Raw genomic sequence first — 23,799 nt, 5'->3', positions numbered from 1 at the left:
AGATATGTTTTAATACGTATATCCTATAAAAACTAATTGATCTTCCTCAAAATATACTTACGTATTAAAAAATAGCACAGTCTCATTGGCCAAAATTGAAATGCACAAAAATAATAAACCATCATACTGTTTGTAGGAGACCAACAGGTGACTTAACAGTACTAAAATATATTTAAGCAAAAATAAAATGCTTAACGTGGGGATTTCCGTTCAGAATATTTAACAAAATACGTTTAAATAGACATATTCATATAGCTTAAATAAGCTCATGTGGTCTGAAGTTTAACAGTCGTTATTCGGAGGGTGGAGTTAGTTGTAGCTGCGCGCTGTCTGTCAACCAGGAAGTCCTCAATAAGACACATTCACTTTCCAGATGCAGAGGAATGGGTACGTATATACGTGATTAATTTAATAAACTCATGCACTGTTAAATTGTGTGTCCGTATGCGATTGTAATGTAACATTTGGCTGTGCACCTGTTCATCCTTGTCAGCTGAACTATGTGTTGGCATGTTCGCAAGCGCATCCATTGTTCCTCTTTGTGATGCAGCATACATGTTTATCAAGGCATTTCAGTGAGATTTTAGTTTGTGACATCAAATATGAACTTCCTTGGTTAAAATATCCTGTTTCACAAAACTGCAGAATTAATAACAGCTTTTTTTAATAGTTAAAAGATAAACTTTGTTGCTTCCAGAGGCATGCTGATGTGTCTGTTCTCCTCCTGCGCTCTAGGCTGGGCATCTATCTGCCATGAATAAGAGGAAGTCTTTTGTCCACAATGTTGTAAAACCTTCTAAGACTCCTAGGACGGATGGTAAAACACATGTCCAGGATGAGGAGGAGGTTGATGAGGAGGATGAAGTCCAGCAAGATCACTCACTCTCTGCTTCGGTCAGTTTGGTGACTTCCTGAACAGAGCCTGACATTTCTAAAAGTGATAATGATGGTTCTGGTTTAAATAACATTTATCTTTTGTTGTTCCAGAGCATTGGAGATATCGGTGTGATAGAAAGTATCACTTTGAGGAACTTTATGAGTCACCATTTGCTTGGACCTTTCAAATTTGGACCAAATGTAAACTTCATTGTTGGGAACAATGGAAGTAAGAACTATCAGATTTTAACAGACTTGTTTATTTTATTGGATTGAATTAATAAAATAGTCATGATTTACAGTACCAGTCAAACATCTGAAAACACTTGAAAGCAACCCTCCTGTTGCGTTCAAAAGCTGGGTACCACATTGTTTTTCCTTGCAATTTGCCAAAAATTAACACTATGAAAAACACTAAAGATTCATGTATAAACAGAAAACATCTATAGTAGCTTATCCGATACTAAAAATAAATCACATCCATTTTAAGGGACACAAAATGTATTTATTTATTTATTTATTTATTTATTTTCACAAATATTTGTAGTGATTGTTTGTACACTGAGAAGCAAATAACTACAAGTATAAATACATATTATTTTACATTGTTTGTTCTTGATTTAAGTAGTATTTATTGCTATTTTTATTTGAATGTTTTTAGTTTTTGGGTTTATATTAAATGATACAATTATTTTTTTCATTCTACTTTTCAGTCTTGTAATTGAGATCCAAAAAATTAACAACCAAAAACAACCTTAAACACATTTTATGACTGTGAAACTTTCTTGAAATGTCCTACATTTAATAAGTTATGATGTATTTCAATTTTAATGTATTTATATTTGACTGTTTTACAAGTTACAAAAAAGCAGTTTTTGCAGATTGCATCGAAAAAAAATCTGGTTCAATGGGGAATTTGCAATTTATTTTGCATGCACATTCATGACCCTGCACAAAAAAAATGCACAAAAATTCACGAAAGAATAAAATGGGATCAAACTGACCCCAACACAAAAGTGGCTTTTGAATAGAATTGGCTTTAAAAAAAAAAAAAAAAAATTGTGGGTCTTTTCTCAATGCATGTTTTTATTTTTTATTCCACTCTAAGCTGGGAAAAGTGCTATTCTGACAGCTCTTATAGTGGGTCTCGGTGGAAAAGCAACCACAACCAACAGAGGAACATCTCTGAAAGGCTTTGTGAAATATGGAGAGAGGTTAGTATATTTTAGAAATAAAATGCAAATATTTCTTCATAAGATCATTTAGTTTTTACAAGCACTCTTGAGTCTTTAATTTACAGTTTTGCAGACATTAAAGTCAAATTAAAAAACAGAGGGAATGACCCCTATAAAGGTGACATTTATGGCGACAGCATCTGCATTGAGCATCGGATCACAAGCGACGGTTGCAGGACTTGTAAAATCAAGAATAAAATTGGTAATATAATTACTTTTTCCTGTTCACACTTAAAATCAGAAATAGGACTTCCTCATTTACATTAAGATTTGCTCCATTTTTAGGCCATGTCATTTCAACAAAGAAAGAAGAGTTAACTGCTATACTGGACCATTTCGGTATTCAGGTACTTTTGGTGAAAAAAAAACACAGCTCACAGCTGACTTGCATGCATTTAAGTGCAATATTTAAGCAATTATTTTCAAATCTAGTTGTTTAATTCCTGATGTTTTGTATGAAGCAAACCACTCATTCTCTATTAATGTCATATTACAGGTTGACAATCCCGTTTCAGTGCTCAATCAAGAAATGAGCAAACAGTTCCTGCATTCAAAAAGTGAAGCAGACAAGTACAAGGTGATTTATTTTTAATTTATTCCATCAGTAACCGAAAGCAGTGTTGTATGGCCAACTGTTTTCACACTATTCCTATCTTTGCTGTCCTGAAGTTTTTCATGAAAGCAACTCTTCTGGAGCAAATGAAAAGAGACTACATTCACATCAAGCAGACTAAAGCCTTGACACGCGAACAAGTGGAAAGACAAGAAGAGGTGATTTGTGAATTCATAGTCGGTCATCTTTATTAGTGTTTCCACATACTTAATGCATGTTATGAACAGGCAGTCACCACAATCTTCACACGCTTTCTATTTTTAGTGTCTTAAAGATCTCAGGCAGTTGTTTTTGCAAAAGAAAGAAAGATATGAACGCTTGTCATCGCTCGACAACATGAGACAGACTCTGGAGGATCTGAAAAAGAAGATGGCGTGGTGTTTGGTAAGTTATTTTAGTGCATCTTCACAGAAGTGTGAAAAGTCGTTTGCATTAGAGAGTCTCTGTTCAGTGGTGGCTCTGTTTGCTGGGTGTAGGTGAGAGAGAAGGAGAGGCTTGTTGAACAACTGATAGAACAAATTGAAAAAGAAGAGTCTGACTGTAAACGGGAAGAAAAGCTGCAGCTCTGTCAGGTTTGTGTGATCGGCTCTATTAATCTGGACTCTTTTATGTTATTTATGTCTCTTCTGCTCACCAAGGCTGTGTTTAAACAGTAATATTATTAAATATTATTACAATTCAAAAGGCATGTTTTCTTTTTTAATAGATTTTAAAATGTAATTTATTCATGTGATGCAAAGCTGATTTTTTTTTAGCATCATTACACCAGTCTTCAGTGTCACAAATCTCATTCTATGAGATTCAAAGTTCTAATATGCTGATTTGGGCATGCAGACATCTTTCAAAAACACTCAAAAAATAATAACTATATAACTATAACCAACTTTTGTATGGTAGTGTAAACAGGAATGTTTTCAACAGAATGTCATTCATAGTTCTTGGTTTAAACAAGTGTGTATTGTCCTTCTTACATTAGTACGCATTAGACTGTAAAACATATTTCTCTTTGCTTTTAAGAGCAAAGTTAGCGCTGCTGAAAAGAGATTGCAGGACATTCAGAAGAAGCTTTGCACTCTTAGAGAAGAGCAGGAGCGTTTGGCAGAGGAGAGCTGTAAGATGAAGGAAGAAATTAAAGTCAAAACAAAAGCACTGAAGAGTCAAGAGGTGAGATGTCTTTGTTTTCTCTTTCTGTTAGTTACTGTTACTAAAGTCAACGTTTTTGAAGAGGCACGCGTTCACACGTGTACATCTCTTTAATATTCACTTTAAATGAAGACATGCATCTTTTTAGAGTTAGGATGAGTGTTTCAACATTTACATGTGAGCAACAATTGGCAAATGTAGTATTAAAGGAATATGTCACCCAAAAAGGAAAATTGGTTCTTTTGTGGAATACATTAAGAGACGTTTTGAAGAATGTTTGCGCTCCTCTTTCCCATGCAGTGAAAGCATGAAGTGACCGGAGACTGTCTACATACACATTTAATGCAGATTGTTTGTCATTTGCTATCTTTGACTGGAAAAGAGCAGTATTTTGTGTTGCGTGGAAGCAAGAAAGAGGAGAGTAAATACTTCCATGCTTTTAATTTCTGGGTGAACTACTGTTTTAAGTTAATAAGCAGGGTCCTTGTTGATTTCCCAAAGAGTTTGTATAGATTTTTAGAGTGCCAGTTTTTCAGGTGGTTTACTTCCGCGCTGAGAATAAATTGAAACAATTAGAAAAGGAGCAATGCCTTCTTCAGGAGCGAATTCACAAAATAAGTCACGGGTGAGTGCTTTTGTTGAGGGAAGACCTCTAAAGTATTTTTGCAAACCATTTCTTAATTGGCATTTGTTTAAAGACTTAGTTAAGCACGTGGTTTAAATAACTGACTAATTTGACGCCGCTATGAATGTCACGTTTTTAGCAGTGGCAGAAGAAGTCATGAGACTGAGCAAGCACAGCACCTCAAAAAAATAGCTGCCTTCAAAAAGCAGCTGGAAAAGCTTGAGAAAGAGTCCAGCGCTCTGAATCAAGAGATTAAGGACAAACAACAAGCTCTGCTTAAAGGAAGAGAGGAATATGATAAACTCAGGTAAAGTCTGGCAACTTTATTATTGTTTTTTTTATTGGACTTGACTGGACAGTGAAGAGGACGATAGGAAAGTGGAGGGACACAAGGCGTATTCAACCCTGCTTTGCAAAAAACACAATGGCTTTAATTGTAAATGTTGCGTGGCATGGCTTGAAATTAACCTAAAATGTGAAAAAAATCTTTGAAAAATCTTTTGTATTGTGGATACCTTCCAAGTTGCAAAACCCACTGTTCCATAAATCTGATCCTAAAATGAGTTGCATGACTCCTTTAAAGAAAGAACCGCCTGTGCATGATTGGTGATGTATCTTGATAGTTTCTGAGTGTTTATCATCTTTTAGCATGGAGGAGAAGAACATCCAGGTTTCTCTGGAGTCCAAACTGAAGAGAAAGAAGCAGCTAATGGCCAGCAGATCCAACAGACTGAGACGCTTCGGCGATCACATGCCAGAATTGATGGAGTCCATCGACAAAGCCTTCGCTCAGGGCCGATTCATCAAGAAACCTGTAGGACCTATAGGTGAGAGGCCTTCAGTACCTTCAGATTATTCACTAAAGAGTCTCTCAACTTTGCGATGCCAAATCAAGTTGAGATTCATCTAATGCAGTGTTTTTTCTTCACCAGGTGCATGCATCAGCCTAAAGGATCCCAGTTTAGCCGTGGCTGTGGAGAGTTGCTTACGAGGTTTCTTTAAAACCTTTTGCTGTGATAATTACAGGGACGAAAAAGTCCTGCAGGGCCTGATGTCCTCATACTTCCCCAAAGGCAGCAGGCCTCAGATTATGGTGTGTCCATTCACAGACAGAGTTTATAACCTGCAAGGCCGGTAAGAAATATCTGTGTCCAGAAATGGAGTCAGAGGTCTCATGCAGCTACTGTAAACATGATGTTTCTACGTGTTCTTGTCAGTGGAGTCCATCATCCTGAGTTTCCATCTGTGCTGGACTGCCTCAATATCGAGAACCCGGTGATAACAAACTGTCTGATTGACATGAGGGGCATTGAGAGCATTCTCATTATCAAAGTAAGTTGTTAAGTAATAATAATAAGTAAAAGCATTTATTATCATTTATAACACATAAACAATGGAGTGCAAACATCTAAATAAATGACCACTTTTGTGTTTAACTGATTTAGATTTGTTTGTGTGAATAAATATTTTAAAAAATATATTATTTGTTTTAAAGTTTGGGACCAGTAAGATTTTTTAAAGACGTTTCTTTTGCTCACTAAGGCTGCTTTCAATTTGTAAAAAATACAGTAATATTGTGAAATATTATAAAAAATTAAAATAACTGTTTTCTATGTTAGTATACCTTAAAGTATAATTTATTCCTCTGAAGCAATGCTGAATTTTCATCAGCCATTTCTCCAGTCTTCAGTGTCACATTATCCTTCAAAGAAATTGTTCTAATATGCTGGTTTATTATCAATGTTGGAAACAGTTGTGCTCCTTATTTTTTTTAGAATCTCTGATACTTTTTAAAGATTCTTTGATGTTTAAAAGAACCACATTTATTCAAAACAGATGTTTTTTTGTTAAAAAGATTCAATGTTCTCAATGATACAATATTTCTACTGTTAAAAAGTTTTGGGTCGGTATGTTTTTATTATATATACTTTTTAAATATGTATATTATGTTAATATATTAGTTATATGTTTTTTTTATTCAGCAAGAATATGTTCATTTGATAAAAAAAAGTGATAGACTAAGGATTCATTTTTTAACTCTTTATTCATCAAAGAATCTTGACAAAAGTATCATAGGTTCCAAAAATAAACATATCAAGAAACCCAACTTTTTCCAATATGAATAAATCAGCATATTAGAATGATTTCTGAAGGATCATGTGACACTGAAGACTGGAGTAATAAAATAATAAATTATTAACAACAGATTCACATAGAAAACAGTTATTTTAAACTGGAATGATTTTTCACAATCTATCCATAGATATTGTTGCTCTATAAAATATGTCATATGTTGTTATTGTTTTTATTTTAAAACAGGAGAAAGCTTGTGCGAGAAGAGTCATGCAGGGGTCGAGACCCCCGAAGAATTGCCGTGAGGCCTTCACTGCAGATGGTGATCAGGTCTTCAGCCATCGCTATTACACACCTGAACATGAAGTACTGGTCAAATATCTCGGTGGAGACCCAGAGGCAGAAATACGGCAAGTGTGATCTGCACAAATACTGAATAATACTCTTTCATCAAGTAAATTGTCTCTGATTGTACCCCGAGCGAGTTTGAACCTTCTTTTTTTCAATTACAAGCCTGATTGTTTATGGCATGATCAGAAGCAATTACGTTCTTCTTTACTGGTTTCCAGTCTAGTGGAGTCAGAGCTGGAGAACAGTCAGGCTCAGCTTTCACGTTTCCAGCTTCACTTGGTCTCTGTGAAGGAAGACATTCAGTTCATGGAGGAGAAGCTGCGGAGTGTCATCATGGCCTGCAAAAAGAATCAGGTACTGAACTGCACAGGCTACACCATGTTCATGTCGTTATTTGTGTCCGAAAACATCTGCATACTTGATTCCTGTTTTTAGGAAAGTATAAATAAGGTTAAAGCTTCCATAACAGAACTTGAGAACATTGAAGAGGCGCAGGCTGAAGACATCAGCTCCCTGGTGAGGTCTCTATGGGTTTTATCAGGCAAAACTATCGAGGTTTAGTGTTTTGTGAGACAGAGTTACAGGCCGTTTGTCAAATGTACAGGAAGAAGATGCACAGGAAAATGAACAAAAGATCGAATCAGAGAGGAGAAACGCGAAAGAGGCCCAGGATGAGTTAAAGGAGCATGAGAGAGTGCTTTCGAGTATTAATCAGAAATATAAAGATGTGAAAAATAAAATGGAGCAACTCTCAGATGAGACGGAACAACTGAAGGTGAGAGATGATCAGTATACAATGCAACACTTAATTTACATGTTGTTGTTTATTATATAATATATCTGTGTGTATATATATATATATATATATATATATATATATATATATATATATATATATATATATATATATATATATATATATATATAAATGTGTGTGTGTGTGTGTGTGTGTGTGTGTGTGTGTGTGTTTTTCTTAAAACTGTCATTGGTATCAATTACTACAGGATTCCCACATTCATGCAAAACCTGGAAATTGTAAAATTGTGATTTTATGTACTGTGTTATGTTATGTAAATATAACACACACACACACATATTGTTTATTGAAAGATGGATTTGTCTTGAATAGGAGGAGCAGGTTAAGGCAGAGGCTGTGTGCAGTAAACTTGATCAGACATTGAAGATCTTGGAGAAGAAACTCGAGGATCATCAGGCTAATATTCAGACCATGAAAGATGATTTGTCACTCAGAGAGGAAGAAATGCAGGTGATCACTTCTTCGTGCTTTATACATCATATAATCTAATATAAAACATTCCTTATCGTAAAAAAATTGTAGTAACACTTTACTTTCAGGACCAATGCTCACTATTAACTAGTTGCTTCTTAAAATGCATATTACTAGCATTTTGGTTGTTTATTAGTACTTCTAAAGCACATATTCTGTATGATAATATTTTAGATCGCTTAATCCTACTTTAGACATAAACTTAACAATAAACTAACTAATTATCAATAAACATCAAAATAGCAGTTTATTGAAGAAAAACTCTTACCATATTTTCTGGACTATAAGTCACACTTATTTTCATAGTTTGGCTGGTCCTGCGACATATAGTCAGGTGCGACTAATTTATAAAAATTTATTTGACATGAACCAAGAGAAATGAACCAAGAGAAAACATTACCGTTTCCAGCCGCCAGAGGGCGCTCTATACTGCTCACTGCTACTGTAGTCTACACTGAGCAGCATAGAGCGCCCTCTTGTGGCTATAGACGGTAATGTTTTCTCTTGGTTCTAAATAAATGCGACTTATAGTCCAGTGTGACTTGTATATGTTTTTTCCTCATCATGATATATTTTTTTCGACTGATGCGACTTATACTCAGGTGTGACTTATAGTCCGAAAAATATGGTAATTAATAGTGAATAAGTGTTCCCTTATCTACAGTGTCACCAAATGTTCATATTGTTTCCATCTAAACAGCAGTATGGCAAAATATAGGACTTGTTCATTGTTTGGTAACGGTTTGCTTTTGTAGGATTGCGAAGCCAAAGCCAAAGAGATCTGTCCTGTGCGACAGCAGGTAGATCAGAGTGCCAAATGTATCGATGCCGAAATCACACGCCTTCGACAAAAAATCAGTACAGAAGAGAGCAGCCACGGTGACAAGGAACAAGTTATCAGGTATTTCAAAAAAGTCTTCCGGATTCAGTATAAATGAAGCTCCACTGACACAAATGTGCATTTTATTTAATTTTAGTTTAGATCTGATATCATTTTTTAGGAAATAGTTTCGACTGATGCCTCATTTTGTTTTATTTATTTATTTTTTGTTATTTAATTTTATACACTGGAAGTAGCATTTCTGAGAATTAAAAAGCAATTATGAATTGCAATTTTTTTTTTTGCATAGAACTGAAATATACTACTGAAGAATGTATTTTTCCAGGGAGTACGCAGAGGCTCACACTAATTACAAAAGCAAATCCAGCCAGCTGAGGGATCTCAGGAAGTTTATTGATCGTCTCGACCACATCATGATTGACCGTCAGGACAGATACAAATCAATGCGACGGTAACTTAGTATAACACAGTTAAAGGGTTTGTTCAACCAAAAGAGTTTTTTACTCACCCCCAAGGTGTATATGACTTGCTTGTTTCAGTATATTTTTATATTAAAAATAGTTTTTGGTCTTTCAAGCTCTATTGTTGCAGTCAGCGAGTGATGCAGTGCATCAGTCCAAAAGATGTGAAATAAAAAGTGCCCATCCAGAAAAAAAACAAATTTTTAATCTCCAGGGGGTGAACAAAGGCCTTCTGTAGCTTGATGCATTATTGTAAGAAAAATATACAAGTTCAAAATGTAATAATCACTTTAATTTAGCTTGCACCAACAATTTAGTCTGGTGAAAACCAACGTTTGTTAACAGGATCAAAAGAAGTAAAGTTTTCTTACATTATGAAAGGAAAACCGATCTTCTCTTGGCTTATATTGAAATCCTTCTTCACAAATCCTCGTTTTTTACTTCTAAGTAGTAACCATTGTTTTATTTTGCTCTCTCTTCCGTGTTTCTGTGTGCGTCACTTCTGAGCGCCGCATGTGCAAAACTGACCTCGTACGTAATTCCCCCAGAACTGCTTCATTTACAACTGTGAGCACAAACTAGATTCAAGTGATTATTATTATGTTTTGAATATGGATATTTTTCATACAAAAATGCATCCAGTCGCTACTGGAGAACGGTGTTCACCCCCTGGAGCCATGTTTTTTTGTTTTTTTTTTGGAAGAGCACTTTTTATTTCACGTCTTTTGGACTGAAGCACTGCAACATCCATTGACTGCAAAGATAGAGCTTGAAAGGTCAAAGACCATTTTTAATATAACTAGATTCTAATATAACTAGAAGATTTTAATATAACTTTAGAATAGATTCATCTGAAAAAAGGAAGTCATATACACCTAGGATGCCATGGGGGTGAGTAAAACGCAGCCTACTTTTCATTTTTGGGTGAACTAACTCTGTACCATCACAGTTGGAGGCTACGGTATGTTTCTGTTTAAAAGATTGCCTCTCATGTCCTTACAGTGTCTGTTTTGAATCGTGCTTCCAGGTCACTTTCTGTGAGGTGCAAGCTGTACTTCAACAACTTCATGATGCAGCTGAACTGCTGTGGCTCTATGATGTTTAATCACATCAATGAAACTCTGTCCATTTCAGTAAGTTACATCTGGCAGTAAGGTGTATTTAAACTTCAATTTGCTCTGGCAACAAAGTGGATCAGCTAACGGGATGAATCTCATGAAAATATCTCTGGGTCATATATATATGTGTGTGTATATGTGTACAGATAAATATATATACACTTTAAAATGTAAATATATTTCTGTGATCAAAGCTGAATTTTCAGCATCATTTCTCCAGTCTTCAGTGTCACATGATGCTTCAGAAATCACTTTAATTTGCTGATTGGCTGCTCAAGAAACATTCATTATTATCGATGTTGAAAACAGTTGTGCTGCTTCATATTTTTGTGGAAACTGAATACCGGATTTTAGTGTTAAAATAAGTGCAAAACGTCCTGGGTTTTCTGTGGTGAATGTTTCTTGTTTCGGCTCAGGTGAAACCCCCCGGTCAGGAAAAAAACAACGTCAATGACATGCGTTCCCTGTCGGGAGGCGAGCGCTCCTTCTCCACCGTCTGCTTCATTCTGGCACTCTGGGAAATAACTGAGTCGCCCTTCCGGTGCCTAGATGAATTTGATGTTTATATGGTACATACTCTTATCAATATATGGGTTGCACTTTATTTTACAGTCCTGTTCCCCATGTACATACTATGTACTTATTATAGTAATTGCAATAACTATGTAATAACTAGGTACTTACCCTGAACCTACCACTAAACCTAACCCTACCCCATGTATTTACCTTGTATTACCAGAACTATAATGACTTAAAGAACACATTCCGTGCTTTTAACGTTAGTATTTTACATGTAAATATTTCATACGTTTAATAAAGCTGTTTTGTATTTTTAAGGACATGCATAATCGCAGCATTTCAATGAACATGCTTGTAGCACTTTCAGAACGTCAGCATCTTCGACAGTTCATCTTCATCACCCCTCAGTCCACCAGGTAAATAAAAGTTATTAAGCATTATAAGGTGAATCTCACTCCAAAACATTTGTGGTTGATATCTCACCCCAAAACAAAATATGTAATGAAAATCATCTTCTCCATCCGCAGCTTTCTAATCTTTGTTTGAAAGTTAAAAACAGCATAAATAAATTGTTTTCTAATATTTTTTTATCAAAAGAAAAACATTTTTTTAATGAATTCAAACCCATTAAAGAGAGTTAATGGTACAAATCATGAATGTTTAAAAATGGATGTTTAAAAATGAGAACTTCAGTATGAATATCATCATGCAAAAAATACTTTGCGTTTTGAAACCATCCTGTCTGGACACATACTGTAAATTTCCTTGCTTTTTTTAAATGCAAATCTGCATAAATTGAAATTCAGTACAACAAATGTTATCATGATATATATTCAAATTCAGTGCTGAAATATGACTGATTCTTGAAAGTTTTTATGAGATGCCAAATGTATTTCAGAGTAACCGTGTTCATTCATTATCAGCTTTTCCTGTCTTCATAATCGCAGTTATTCAGGCAGAAAATACAAACAGTTTGTAGACCACAAACCCTAAAGCCAGGTGTCTTAATTATGGCTTGCTGAACTTGTGATTAGTTAATTAGTTTGCAGTCATAAGGCAATCAAATGCATAATTGTAAACCAAGACAAAAGCGTAAAAAACAAAAACAAAAAAAGCCTTTCAAAGCATAATGAGAACATTTTATTTGCAATGTTTTTAACGATTTGTTAAGGTGTTAAGTCAATTAGAGATCCAAAACACTGTCTTCTTGCACAGCAATAAATTATAGAGTTAATATAAAAATGTTTCTTTGTGTTATCTCTCAGCCATCTGCCTAAAAGTGCCCATATTACGATCCACCAGCTTCAGGATCCAGAGAGAGAAGCGGAGGAGGAGTGAGATGTGCGTTAGCTACAGACATTACCTGGAGAGACTGTACTGAACGTGTGTAAAGTTGATGTGTTTGTACAGTTTGTGTTTGCTTTTATTTATTTTAGAAACAAGTCTTATGGTTCTAGTTCCTCTGCAAAGGATGTTTTAAAAGTGCAAAGCGTTCGCATAATGTGTGTGATTGTGAAGTCCATGCCATTTCATCCAAAGATCATCTGGTCTTTTGTGAAAAAAAAGGAGGCTTAAGAAATAGTTCACCCAAAAATTGTATTAATTACTTTCAGGCCATCCAATATGTAGATGAGTTTGTTTCTTCATCAGAACAGATTTAGAGTAATGTAGCATTACATTACATGCTCACCAATGGATCTCTGCAGTGAATGGGTGCCGTCAGAATGAGAGTCCAGACAGCTGATATAAACATCACAATAATCCAAAAGTAATCCACAACACTCCAGTCCATCAGTTAACTGTTTCAAAGTAAAAAAAACTATGCTTGTCCATCCATCCATCCATCATCTTCTGCTTATCCGGGGCCGGGCCGCGGGGGCAACAGTCTAAGCAGAGACGCCCAGACTTCCCTCTCCCTAGCCACTTCTTCCAGCTCTTCCGGGGGGACCCCGAGGCGTTCCCAAGCCAGCCGGCAGACATAGTCCCTCCAGCGTGTCCTAGGTCTTCCCCGGGGCCTCCTCCCGGTGAGACGTGCCTGGAACACCTCCCTGGGAAGGTGTCCAGGAGGCATCCGAAATAGATGCCCGAGCCACCTCAGCTGGCTCCTCTCGATGTGGAGGAGCAACGGCTCTACTCTGAGCTCCTCCCGAGTGACCGAGCTTCTCACCCTATCTCTAAGGGAGCGCCCAGCCACCCTATGGTGAAAGCTCATTTCGGCCGCCTGTATCCGGGATCTTGTCCTTTCGGTCATGACCCACAGCTCATGACCATAGGTGAGAGTAGGAACATAGATTGACCGGTAAATCGAGAGCTTTGCCTTACAGCTCAGCTCCTTCTTCACCACGACAGACCTGTACAGCGACCATCCTTCCCTCACTCGTGAACAAGAGCCCAAGATACCTGAACTCCTCCACTTGAGGCAGGAACTCTCCACCAACCTGAAGTTGGCAATCCACCCTTTTCCGACTGAGAACCATGGCCTCGGACTTGGAGGTGCTGATTCTCATCCCAGCCGATTCACACTCGGCTGCAAACCATCCCAGTACACGCTGAAAGTCCTGGTCTGAGGAGGCCAACACGACAACATCATCCGCAAAAAGCAGCGACAAAATCGTATGGTCCCCAAACCGGACACTCTCCAGCCCTTGGCTGCGCCTAGAAATTCTGTCCGGTGACAAAGGCCAGCCCTGACGGGAGTACAACATGCACCGGGAACAGGTCTGACTTACTGACTAACAATGCTACATTTCAACAAATCTGTTCTGATGAAGAAACAAACTCATCTACATCTTGGATGTCCTTTTCATTTTTGGTAAACAATTCCTTTCAGTTTGCAGCCATTAGCACCTGCTCATGACCGTTTCTGTATGTTTTTGTCAGTTTAAACCAGCATCCTCTGTAATAAACCACAATGCTGTTCCTAGATATTGTTAACCATCTGTTTCGTGCTCACACACGACCAAGCACCTGCGTTTTGAAAACAACCCATAGATAGTTTATTGATTTTAATCACAATGTCGTCAGTGCAACTGTTACATACCGAGCTGAAGACATGCCACAAATAAAACACAAAACTCATATTACACAATTAAATGACTGCTTCAATTTGGCTTTACCGTATTAGGTACAAATATTTACAGGGCAAACATATACACTATTTATTGGGCAGTTGCATTTTACAAATTCTTCTCCAAAGAGATTGACGCCATCCTGAGTGTCACAGGACGTGAAAGCGGGAGATCCGGGATGCCATATATTAAAGTCTCAAGAGAACATAACATACGGAGGTTACAGAATGTACTGAATAAAATAACTAGGGTTCTGGAATTAATTGTTGCTTCTGAGGGATGCAGCTAAAAACCATGGGTATTGGAGTAGAAATACTGTTTTACAAAAAACGGTTGAATAAAAATGCAGCACACTAGGAGTAAACGTGTACCAAACCCATTTAGGATAAGGTTTTGTCATAATACCAGGGGAAGCGGATCCATTACTAAACACCCACCAGGGAAAATTATCTTAATTATGTTACATTGCCCTTTCTGTATTATTACTAAAACGAATTCACAGGCAACCATTCATGCATGTGGCGATGATACTGTGCAAAGTAAAAAAAGTTTTAACACAATAAGAACAATGTCAGTGGTGGTGTTTTTAACATTAAGAGAAAGAAACGTTGGTTTTAGACTGGTTATACTGGTTATTAGGTGCTTGTGACAGTGCAAAGTATATTGAAACCAGCAGATGCAAATAACGATGGTGGCAGGGCTGGAACGTGTGCCTTACAGAAAGCTTTTACCACACACATCGTACGTCTTTAAGAGAGAACATGCACCCGAGGGAGAACATCTAATGGATAGATGAGGAACAAATGTAAATCTCACACATTGGTATTGTTATTGATACTATCATTTATATAAGGCCTTCCTTGTATTATTCATCAAGGTTGCCGAAATGAAGAGAGAGTAGGTTATTACACTTAGGACATGCATGCAAATAACTTACATTTAAATTCTCAAGTACAAGCACATTTGGAAGGAGGGCTGCATAAACATCTCTGCCCTCCTTAATTTAGAGTATTGAAGTTCAACAGACTGATTTCATCGTAACATTTAGTGTGACGTGTTTCGGTTCCCAAACTGCTGTGTGAAGTATAGCAGTAAATGTAGTGTGTGTGTATGTGTGATCGGAAGTATTGCAGCTAGAAATGAAATACGGCGGAGCACTAAACTGACGATGGATGCGTGAAAACAACTGGACGTGTTCGATTAACACGTCTCACGTTGTTGCAAGTTGGAAATTAAACACATATACTTTAAACTCTTTAGCAGTTAACATTCTCATGCATACTAGTTGTGCGATCACAAAAAGAAAGTTCATTTAAAAGTAGTCCAGACATGTTACTCTTGTGGAAATGAAAGTGGAAACGGATGACTGGTTCAGTCCGGAGCATGCCTCACTTCTGCATGTCGCACTGCAAGAGCAGTACGATGGACGGGTCACTCTTGGCGGCTTCTTTGAACTCGTCTAGTGTGATCTGGTCGTCGTTGTTTTTATCCATCTTGCTGAAGATCCGATCCACTCTTTGCTCTGGTGTCAAACCGTCTTCGTTCATCTTCATCATTATCACCGTGCCCACCATTTTATAAATAGCCTTCACACAAAGAGGAGAAAAGACTGCTTTAATGACATGAGGAGGCATCTGTTTTGCCATTGGCACTTTCCATAAATATGATACGTGTTCATTTTAAATGAAGTCGAAGTGTCTGATTTCAGTGCCACTAGCATCAACAAGCAAATTATGTCCAGGCCCATTGAGTCACTCAAACATACAGATCGCAATTCTGTTCGATGCCACTAGTGGTGCAGACGTCACACACCTCACCTTTAAACAATTAGATATGAAACTAAAACAATCAATAAATAGAAGTGTTAAATTAGGATGAATCCTTGTTCAATTTCAAATGTTCAATATTCGTTAACAAAAAAAAATCTAATTCAGAACTATTTAAACTACCACCTAAAATTCAATTTTGTTGGATTACACTTGCAAATAATTCAAATTTACACAATTCAAATTCAAATCTTTTTGTCATAATAATAGCTCCATAGTTACTCATTCTGACATATTTTTTTATTTATTGTACTGATACAAAATTACAGTGTCTCTGTTTAGACATCCTAAAAAAAATGCAATTTATAAAATGAGTAGAAAATAAATCAGCATCACCCTTAAAGCATTTTTAAGCTTTTGTGTTAAAAGACCTATTAGATATAATTAGAGTTGCATGATTCACTAGCGCGTGCATCACTAGCAGCTGCAGTCTCCCCTGGGGCCTAATGCCCGTCTGGCAAGGCCTTTTATTTACTTAGGGGGCGCTGTTGGCCTACTTGTAATAAAATGAAAGTAAAATACACAAATAACATTAAGATTATGATTCTGATTATAAAAAGCCGCAATAATGTCATAGTAAATACAAATGATGTCATAAAAACACAAGAATGTTTTGAATTAAAGGTCAGAGGGTCTAGATTTCATGAATAAAAATGGACAAACAAGACACTTGTAAATAAAATAGTTTATGTATCTATATATATCTATTATATATATATATGTACAGATTTACCCATTCATGTGTAATTTTTTATTATATTTTTTTAAGATTATGAAAACTACAAATGTTAAATATTCAAATAAAATGTTATGGATTGCTTTATAATTGCTTTATAGTTATTTTCAAAGCTTTCAATGAATTCTCATTATAAAAGAACTTCATTGTTTATTTAATTCTCTAAGTAAGCTTTTGTTAAAAACTAACCAAAATGAAATATGATTTGTTTATAATATCTGTACAGGTCAGACTTGGTGTTGTTTCCAAACAAAAGGAAATATATCTGAATCAACATCAGCTATCAGCCAAAATGAGTTTATGACATTTTTATTAATTAAATTCATTATTTAATATTTATTGCTCAAATATCAAAATTCACAGCGTCTCTGTTCTCTGTATAAATGTACTAATACATATAAATCAGCTTCAGAGCATTGTAGGTATTTTATTTTGTTACAAGAACAATTAGATATTATAATGCAAATAGTTTTCTTCAATTTATTGCAAATAAAAGCAACGAATTTAGGATGAATTGTCATTAATGAATGTTTTATGAATGTTCTTATTTATTGTATTTATTTATGTTTTCATATTTATTGCTCAAATATCAAAATCGCAGGACTCCTGTTTGGACATTAACTAAAATGTTTATTACAAAAATTGCAGAACATATATAAAATAAGTAGAAAATAAATCAGCTTCACTTTTATTAGAGCATTAGAGGCATTTTATTTTGTTATGAGAACTATTAGATATGCTCATACAAATAGTTTTTTTAGATTATTGAAATTAAAGGCATAATAAAATAAAATTATGATGAATCTCCAAACTAGTTAAGCATTATGCACTGTTTAGTAGTTAACATTTTTATTTATTATTTTATATGTATATATTTCATTATTTTTACAACCTATTGAAAACAATCTTATTTAGGATGAGTCTTCAACCTTTTTACTCATTCTTATTTATTTTATTTTTATTGCTCAAATATCAAAATAACAAGTGTTGTGATTTGGTTGCGAACATTGCAAATCTTAGATGAGATCATTCGAAAATAAATTGGCTGATATTATTTTTAGTTTGCCCTCCTGGTGCTTTTTTAGACATTCAGGCCTTATTTTGTACCCCATTTGTGGAAACTGCTTATGTAAATGGATTCATCCACTGACATTCGTTTCATGCAAATAAACAGATTTTCTGTACCTCTATAATCTCCAACATCTCCACTCGAGTGATCTTGCCGTCTCCATCCAAGTCGTACATGTTGAAGGCCCAGTTGAGCTTCTGCTCGAAGCTTCCCCGTGACGTGATGGACAGGGCGCAGATGAACTCTCTGAAGTCGATAGTACCATCACTATTCTTATCAAAGGTCCTGAACGCATGCTGTGCAAACTTCGATGCGTCGCCATAAGGGAAGAACTCCAGGGGGGGAAAAATAAGATTTCAGTCTGTTAATTAGTTTGTAAATGTTTTGCTTTAAATAAAAACAATAGTCTCAATCTTTCTCTAAATTTTAATGTTTAAAGGGGTCATGAACTGAAAAATCTAAATTCCCTTGATCTTTTGACATATAAGAAGTCATTGTAGTATAAAACATCCTGCAAATTTCAGAACTCAAAACTTTCTCTATAGTACTAAAATCAGCTTATATTTATGCCAATCTGCTGAAATGACAGTTTATGATGTAACAGTGTGGCTAAACTCCGCCTCCAAAGAAGATCAACACCTGCTTCTACATCACTGCCTGTTAAGCCCCGCCCACCAATTCACACATGTACTGTAAATAGCAAGAGAGGCAAATGCAAGTCTATGCAGAAATCAAACGGTAAAAATGCTCCGAAAACAACAAGCCTCTGTTCACTGCCAGGATGAAATTTATTTTTAATAAAGATCCAGACCACGTCAGTAAGAACTTGGTCCTTTATTCATTTCATTTTACTGCGGATTCATTTACAAACAAGGCACAAGTCAACACAGGATTTTTAGAGATATTGAACCTAAAAGATGATGCTGTGTGACTATATTGGAACCGACAGTAATGTTGCACCACACAAGTGCGAGGAACTGTTTTTATTACGTGCTCACTATATTGATTTATCTGTAATTACAGATCGTTTGACATCTACTGAGTATTTATGCGTTTTACCCTAAATCACAGCATTGTCCAACTATGAAGGATGTTGTCTGTCAAACATCCACAACTGTTAGCCAATCACAGCAGTGGACTTTTACTACTGAGTCTACAATCTAAACTGTCTATTATAAGTTGTTTTTAGTTGTAAAAATCTTGATAACATTGATTTTCTGTGGAACATTAAGAGAAAATCTGATACGGAAGAATCTTCAAGCAGTTATCTTATTCAATATTTTATTGTGTGTTATTTTCCAAGTCTCCTGAAGTTATATAACAGCTTTGGGTGCATAAGTATTGAATTAAGTCTTTTCCACCGAAAATCTTCCTCTCAGCTACAGTCCGAGATTATTAGTAAATATCACCTTGATGACTTGGTATACTGTATATCACATAACATACTACTTTTATGATGCTATCCTGTCTTTTTTTGGAGCTTGAAAAGTATGGAAGTTAGTAATTAATGACAGCATTTAAATTTTTGAATGAACTGTTCCTTTAAGAGAGATTTGTGAACGGTTATTGATTTTCATGTCAGAATTTTCTTAAGCAGCCACAGCAGGTTCTGTTCATTGCTTCAGGTTCATTCCATGGCAATTCATTAAAAAATAAGTGGGCACTGCGCAGTGGGTAGAAGTACATCTAGCAGTGTGTTTTCACTGAGGCCCTCACATCTCACTGCGTCACATTCGTTCTATGAATGCAATTTCACAGACGGCCGCTTTGACTGTAGTTTGTGCTTCGCTCCAGTAAATTGTGTAACCCTACTGTCTCACGTTAAACATACTATGCCACTCACGTTCCTTTCTAGCCCTCTTCTTTTTTTATCATTTTATTAAATCCATATTTTTTTAAACTTGCATTGTTATATTCAGTAATCCTTAAAGTAGAACTGCTAGGGTGTTCTGAATGGTTGTCAGGTTTTCTTTGCTTGTTTATATTTTGTTTTACAGGCCCCAGGTTTTACTTTTTTTTTTTTTTTTTACCTTTTCTCTGTTTTCCTGATCTTTCTTTTTAAACCCAACTATATATTTTTTTCCAGAAATTGCATGTTTTTTTCAATGGTTGTTCTGAATGGTTGCCAGGTTGTTGTCTTTTTAACCAATGTTTGACAGGTGTTTACAAGGCTTCAGTCAAAATGGTGAAAAAATCTAATAGAGAACTGACACATATCTCAATGTGACATGTGATAGTCCATCCAAAATGGAAAACTCTGTCATAATTTACTCAGCCTCTTGTCATTTTACATCTGTATGACTTTCTCTCTTCTGCAGAACCGCAAAAAGCTAAAATAAAAAAATAATAATAATTGTTGCAGGCCATTATATAAAGAAAAAAAAAGATCAAAAGAAGAAAGTCAAACAGGTTTGGAACAACATGAGGGTGAGTAAATAATGACAGAAAATTCATTTTTGGGGGGACTGTCCCTTTAAAACTTAGTGAAAGGCCAGAGTATGCTTGACTAGTCTCTCACCTTAACATAGAGCTGCTGGAACTCATCCAGGTTTAGTCGACCGCTGGGACAGTCTTTCAGGAAGCCCTTGTACCACTGCTTGAGCTCATGTTCATTAAACTCTGTGTTCTTCACAAGGTCCTCCAGCACCTCCGGGGTCAGTTTGCTGTTCTGTTTTCCCATGATTACTGCATGAAAAAGAAAAATAATTAAATAATATGGTGATATGGCGAAAGAAAGAAATAACAAGGTGATAGAAAGTTCTCCAATGTGTCCAAGGTGCTCTCACAGATAAAAACTGTTAACAGATATAGCATCTTTACAGTTATTTCTGACTGTTGCTTTTCTTCTGAAGTGAGAATCTGAGTTGAATTTAATTCCAGCTAGAGACATTGATCCCAAAATGGAGCAACAACATAAGCGGTCATGAAATAATGTTGTTTAATTTGTGGTTGATCACACATTTTAAAAGCTGATACTGATAATCTGGATTAACATCAGCAATTAAAACAACGTATTGGTAAACCTATTTGTATATAAGGAGCAGGTTGGCTGATATATGCATAATAAAGTAAAAGCAAATAGTAAGTACACTGTAAAAATATTTTTGAAATTGTAAGTAAAATAATATTTACATTTTTCTACTTCATAATTTCTTATTTAATTGGATGTTTACTTGTGTTAATTTGTAATAATTTGTGAAATTTACTAGCAATTTTGCAATTCAGCAATTAGTTTCTACATAATTTTTTTTCAGAGCACACAAATGCTGAAAGAGCACTTATTTTAAACAGAATATTTATTATAAAAATCATCATAATTATTAGAAAATGTGTGCATTGACAAGGCTGGATATTTTAGAAATTACTATATATCTTGGCAATGTCAACTTTATCTTTACAATGTAGATTTTTAAAAATAAAAATAACTTGTTTTTTTATCAGCCAGTAAGGCCAATTGTAAGAAAACCATTTGAGAAAAAAATGCATTGTCATTTAGCGAAACTGCACACCAATATTTGGTTACATTGAAATATGAAATTGAAATTATTGCAACTGATGGACAATTAATAGAAGTGGACAAAAAACATTATTTGTGACTAACGATTAGGAAATCTCTCATATTCACACACACACACACACACACACAAAATAGCTTACTCCACATTGCAAAATAAGGGTAAATGCATAAAGAAAGGGAGCAACATGATGTCATGCATATTAAATAATTTCAAATATGAATGCATTTACAATTAGCCCCATAATACAATGCACACAAAGTATTCGATGTAAAATTGAAAACACTTTGTTGTGAAATGTGATCAGATGGTTGCAAGCAGCCTGGCTGTGTGTTGTGCTTCTCTAAATCAAAATCACAAGAGTTTGTGTAAATGGGCATCAGGTAAAACGGGGAGGGGTTGGAGAGGAGCTTTTTATTTCCATGTGGAGCGTCTGTCTGTGTTTGCAGCCTCTTCTGCATCAAACCTGAGCGTGAAAAACAGAGCAGCCTCGAACACATTTGATAAGAATGCGGCTTTAATTAAAGACAGTCAGGAATTATTAACATCGACCCAATCTTATGTCACTCTTATGTAATAGCCTAGAGTCTTTTTCAAGCACCAATGGCTGAACGGATGACCTTGAGAATGGAAACCACCGGGAAGCAATGCAGAAACGGAGGAAATGTTGGACTTAATGACGAAGATCTGTTCAAGAGCATAGTCTGACCATCAGTGCGTTCGCTTTAGATGCCATATATACATCACGAGCCCTTTGACGTGACAGAATATGGGTAGAATACATTTGCATATACATATAACGACACTACTAACATTTCACATCCCAGCCGATCATTTGAATGTGTTTTGGTGATTCACCAGTGTGAATTTGGACCATTCCGCCAGAGCCCGCAGAGAAACGACGCAGTCCCTTTAGCCTTGCACTACGCTCAAATCACATCAAAAATCTCTCAAGTGAGGCTGAGAAACATCAGTGCATCTCTCAAATTCATTACACAGCACCAAACGTTCGTATTTGAGCAAACAGAGAGTAACAAGCAACCAGTGAGCTTTTGTTGCAATTATATCAGTGGCTGTCAAATGCACCAGTTTTACTGAAAGCCTAATACACCCTTAACCTGCGCAAAGTGCTCAAATCAGGCCACTAATAATGCATGCAAATGAACATTTTCATTCAGTCACTCATGTATGCATTCATTCATTCACACGTTCACCCATTCACAATTGATGCCTGTTAAAATCGTTTCGCTGCATTAGCTAAATGTCAAAAGAAAAAAAAGAAATATATCTACATGACTGCGACGCTCATAAATGTCTCACGGCTTCATATGCACGCACGCATCGCCTCTTACCTTCAAGTAACGCGTTAGAGGCTGATGGAAATGTGCTGGTGCTCGCAAGCCGTCCGGTTTCGCCTGTGTCGAACCCAAATTCCTCGGATTCGTCGCGTTTTACTGAACGCCAAATAATGTGTAAAGGTGATTCCAGCTGAAACGAGCCTGCTTCCGTCTGTGTGTGTGCGTTATGCGACGCAAGACATGCGGCATGCAGCGAGCATCACCACCACACGGCTGCTCCTCGCGTGCGTTTGCGCAAACTGTATGCTTGCAACCCTGCTATTAGGGAGCTCATGTCAGTAAACACTCTATTAACCAGCGTATGCATGCTTTACTTGCGAATCTGTTGGTGAACGCTCTTTTTTATCTATTGCAAATTCTCTGTGTTCAGTATGGGTTCCCAGAGACTGGGATATGTGAGGGAATAATAATGTTAGTTGCTGTTGCTGTTGTTTTTAATCAACCTCATTCACTTCCATTCTCTTTAAATAGCATATATTCATCTGGCAGAGTTAAAATCCACTATTCTTCACTAAAGCGCGCTTTACATGATTTTCTTTTTAATAGTTTTATTGAGAACCAAACATTTTGTACAAACAGTAACCAAACATGTCAGGGAAAAAAAGAAACAAGAGAAAAACGTATATCTTAAACTATTGCACTGCTTTCAAGTTTTTACTTTTAGACATTGTTTCCAAATACAAATGTCAGTTTTAAGTTGTTCAAACAGAATTGTTACTTGTTTCAATTTAGGGTCAGTTTGAGTCCTAAACACTGCAGAAACTTCACTGAAAGAAACGAAAGGAATCAGTTGATTGGATCACTCGGAGAAACCTTTAAATGCATTTCGTATGTTTCAGAGAACCTAAATAATCTGCCCTTATTTTGCACTGCTTCCGGTGTAATTTTTAGTAAAAAAAAAAAAAAACGGGTCATTATGCTGCTTGATAGTACAAATTGGTATTTATTTTCATATTCCTTTAATGTATTCTCTTAACTATAAACATACTTGCTTGTAGTGCAAATAGTGCTGCTGTTTACATTAAAAAGAAACAGGGTTAAGAACCTAAATGAGGCTTTTAGCTCATGAAAAGATTTTCTAGTG

The 23,799-nt window shown here is 36.0% G+C and overlaps 2 protein-coding genes across 4 annotated transcripts; one reads left to right on the top strand and one right to left on the bottom strand.

Moving 5' to 3' along the window:
• The first annotated feature begins 297 nt into the window (after nt 1–297).
• smc6 (structural maintenance of chromosomes 6) lies at nt 298–14,066 on the top strand. 3 transcript variants are annotated; one of them, XM_052530119.1, is made up of 27 exons: nt 298–387; nt 698–894; nt 988–1,105; nt 1,985–2,090; nt 2,177–2,313; nt 2,397–2,458; nt 2,608–2,688; nt 2,781–2,882; nt 2,989–3,108; nt 3,201–3,296; nt 3,742–3,888; nt 4,404–4,492; nt 4,635–4,799; nt 5,141–5,319; nt 5,425–5,626; nt 5,710–5,824; nt 6,812–6,975; nt 7,135–7,270; nt 7,352–7,432; nt 7,521–7,691; nt 8,046–8,183; nt 8,960–9,105; nt 9,371–9,496; nt 10,534–10,639; nt 11,041–11,193; nt 11,462–11,559; nt 12,409–14,066. In XM_052530119.1, the coding sequence occupies exons 2-27, from the start codon at nt 754–756 to the stop codon at nt 12,479–12,481; spliced, it is 3,252 nt and encodes a 1,083-aa protein (XP_052386079.1). In that variant the 5' UTR covers nt 298–387; nt 698–753; the 3' UTR covers nt 12,482–14,066. The 3 variants fall into 3 exon arrangements, with proteins under 3 accessions (XP_052386079.1, XP_052386078.1, XP_052386077.1); XM_052530118.1 differs by having other exon boundaries at nt 4,632–4,799; XM_052530117.1 differs by having other exon boundaries at nt 309–387; nt 736–894; nt 4,632–4,799.
• A 49-nt stretch (nt 14,067–14,115) lies between these two features.
• On the bottom strand, nt 14,116–22,961 carry vsnl1b (visinin-like 1b). The gene is made up of 4 exons (XM_052530121.1): nt 22,710–22,961; nt 20,361–20,527; nt 17,959–18,174; nt 14,116–15,797 (listed from the first exon to the last, which is right to left on the bottom strand). The coding sequence occupies exons 2-4, from the start codon at nt 20,520–20,522 to the stop codon at nt 15,600–15,602; spliced, it is 576 nt and encodes a 191-aa protein (XP_052386081.1). The 5' UTR covers nt 20,523–20,527; nt 22,710–22,961; the 3' UTR covers nt 14,116–15,599.
• Nucleotides 22,962–23,799: the final 838 nt, after the last annotated feature.

This window comes from Carassius gibelio, chromosome A17, assembly GCF_023724105.1.
Source record: "Carassius gibelio isolate Cgi1373 ecotype wild population from Czech Republic chromosome A17, carGib1.2-hapl.c, whole genome shotgun sequence".
Taxonomy (NCBI): domain Eukaryota; kingdom Metazoa; phylum Chordata; class Actinopteri; order Cypriniformes; family Cyprinidae; genus Carassius; species Carassius gibelio.
The sequence above is the reverse complement of the archived record's forward strand: the minus strand, read 5'-3'. Positions and strand labels throughout refer to the sequence as shown.

Bases quoted from the DNA above. Each gene is read 5' to 3' on its own strand.
- smc6 (XM_052530118.1), top strand. From the start codon at position 754: ATGAATAAGAGGAAGTCTTTTGTCCACAATGTTGTAAAACCTTCTAAG. The intron at 2,459-2,607 runs GTACTTTTGGTG...GTCATATTACAG, and splicing joins TGGACCATTTCGGTATTCAG to GTTGACAATCCCGTTTCAGT. The intron at 2,883-2,988 runs GTGATTTGTGAA...TTCTATTTTTAG, and splicing joins AAGTGGAAAGACAAGAAGAG to TGTCTTAAAGATCTCAGGCA.
- vsnl1b (XM_052530121.1), bottom strand. From the start codon at position 20,522: ATGGGAAAACAGAACAGCAAACTGACCCCGGAGGTGCTGGAGGACCTT. The intron at 18,175-20,360 runs GTGAGAGACTAG...CCCCCCCTGGAG, and splicing joins TCCAGCAGCTCTATGTTAAG to TTCTTCCCTTATGGCGACGC. The intron at 15,798-17,958 runs GTACAGAAAATC...CTTTGTGTGAAG, and splicing joins AGATGTTGGAGATTATAGAG to GCTATTTATAAAATGGTGGG.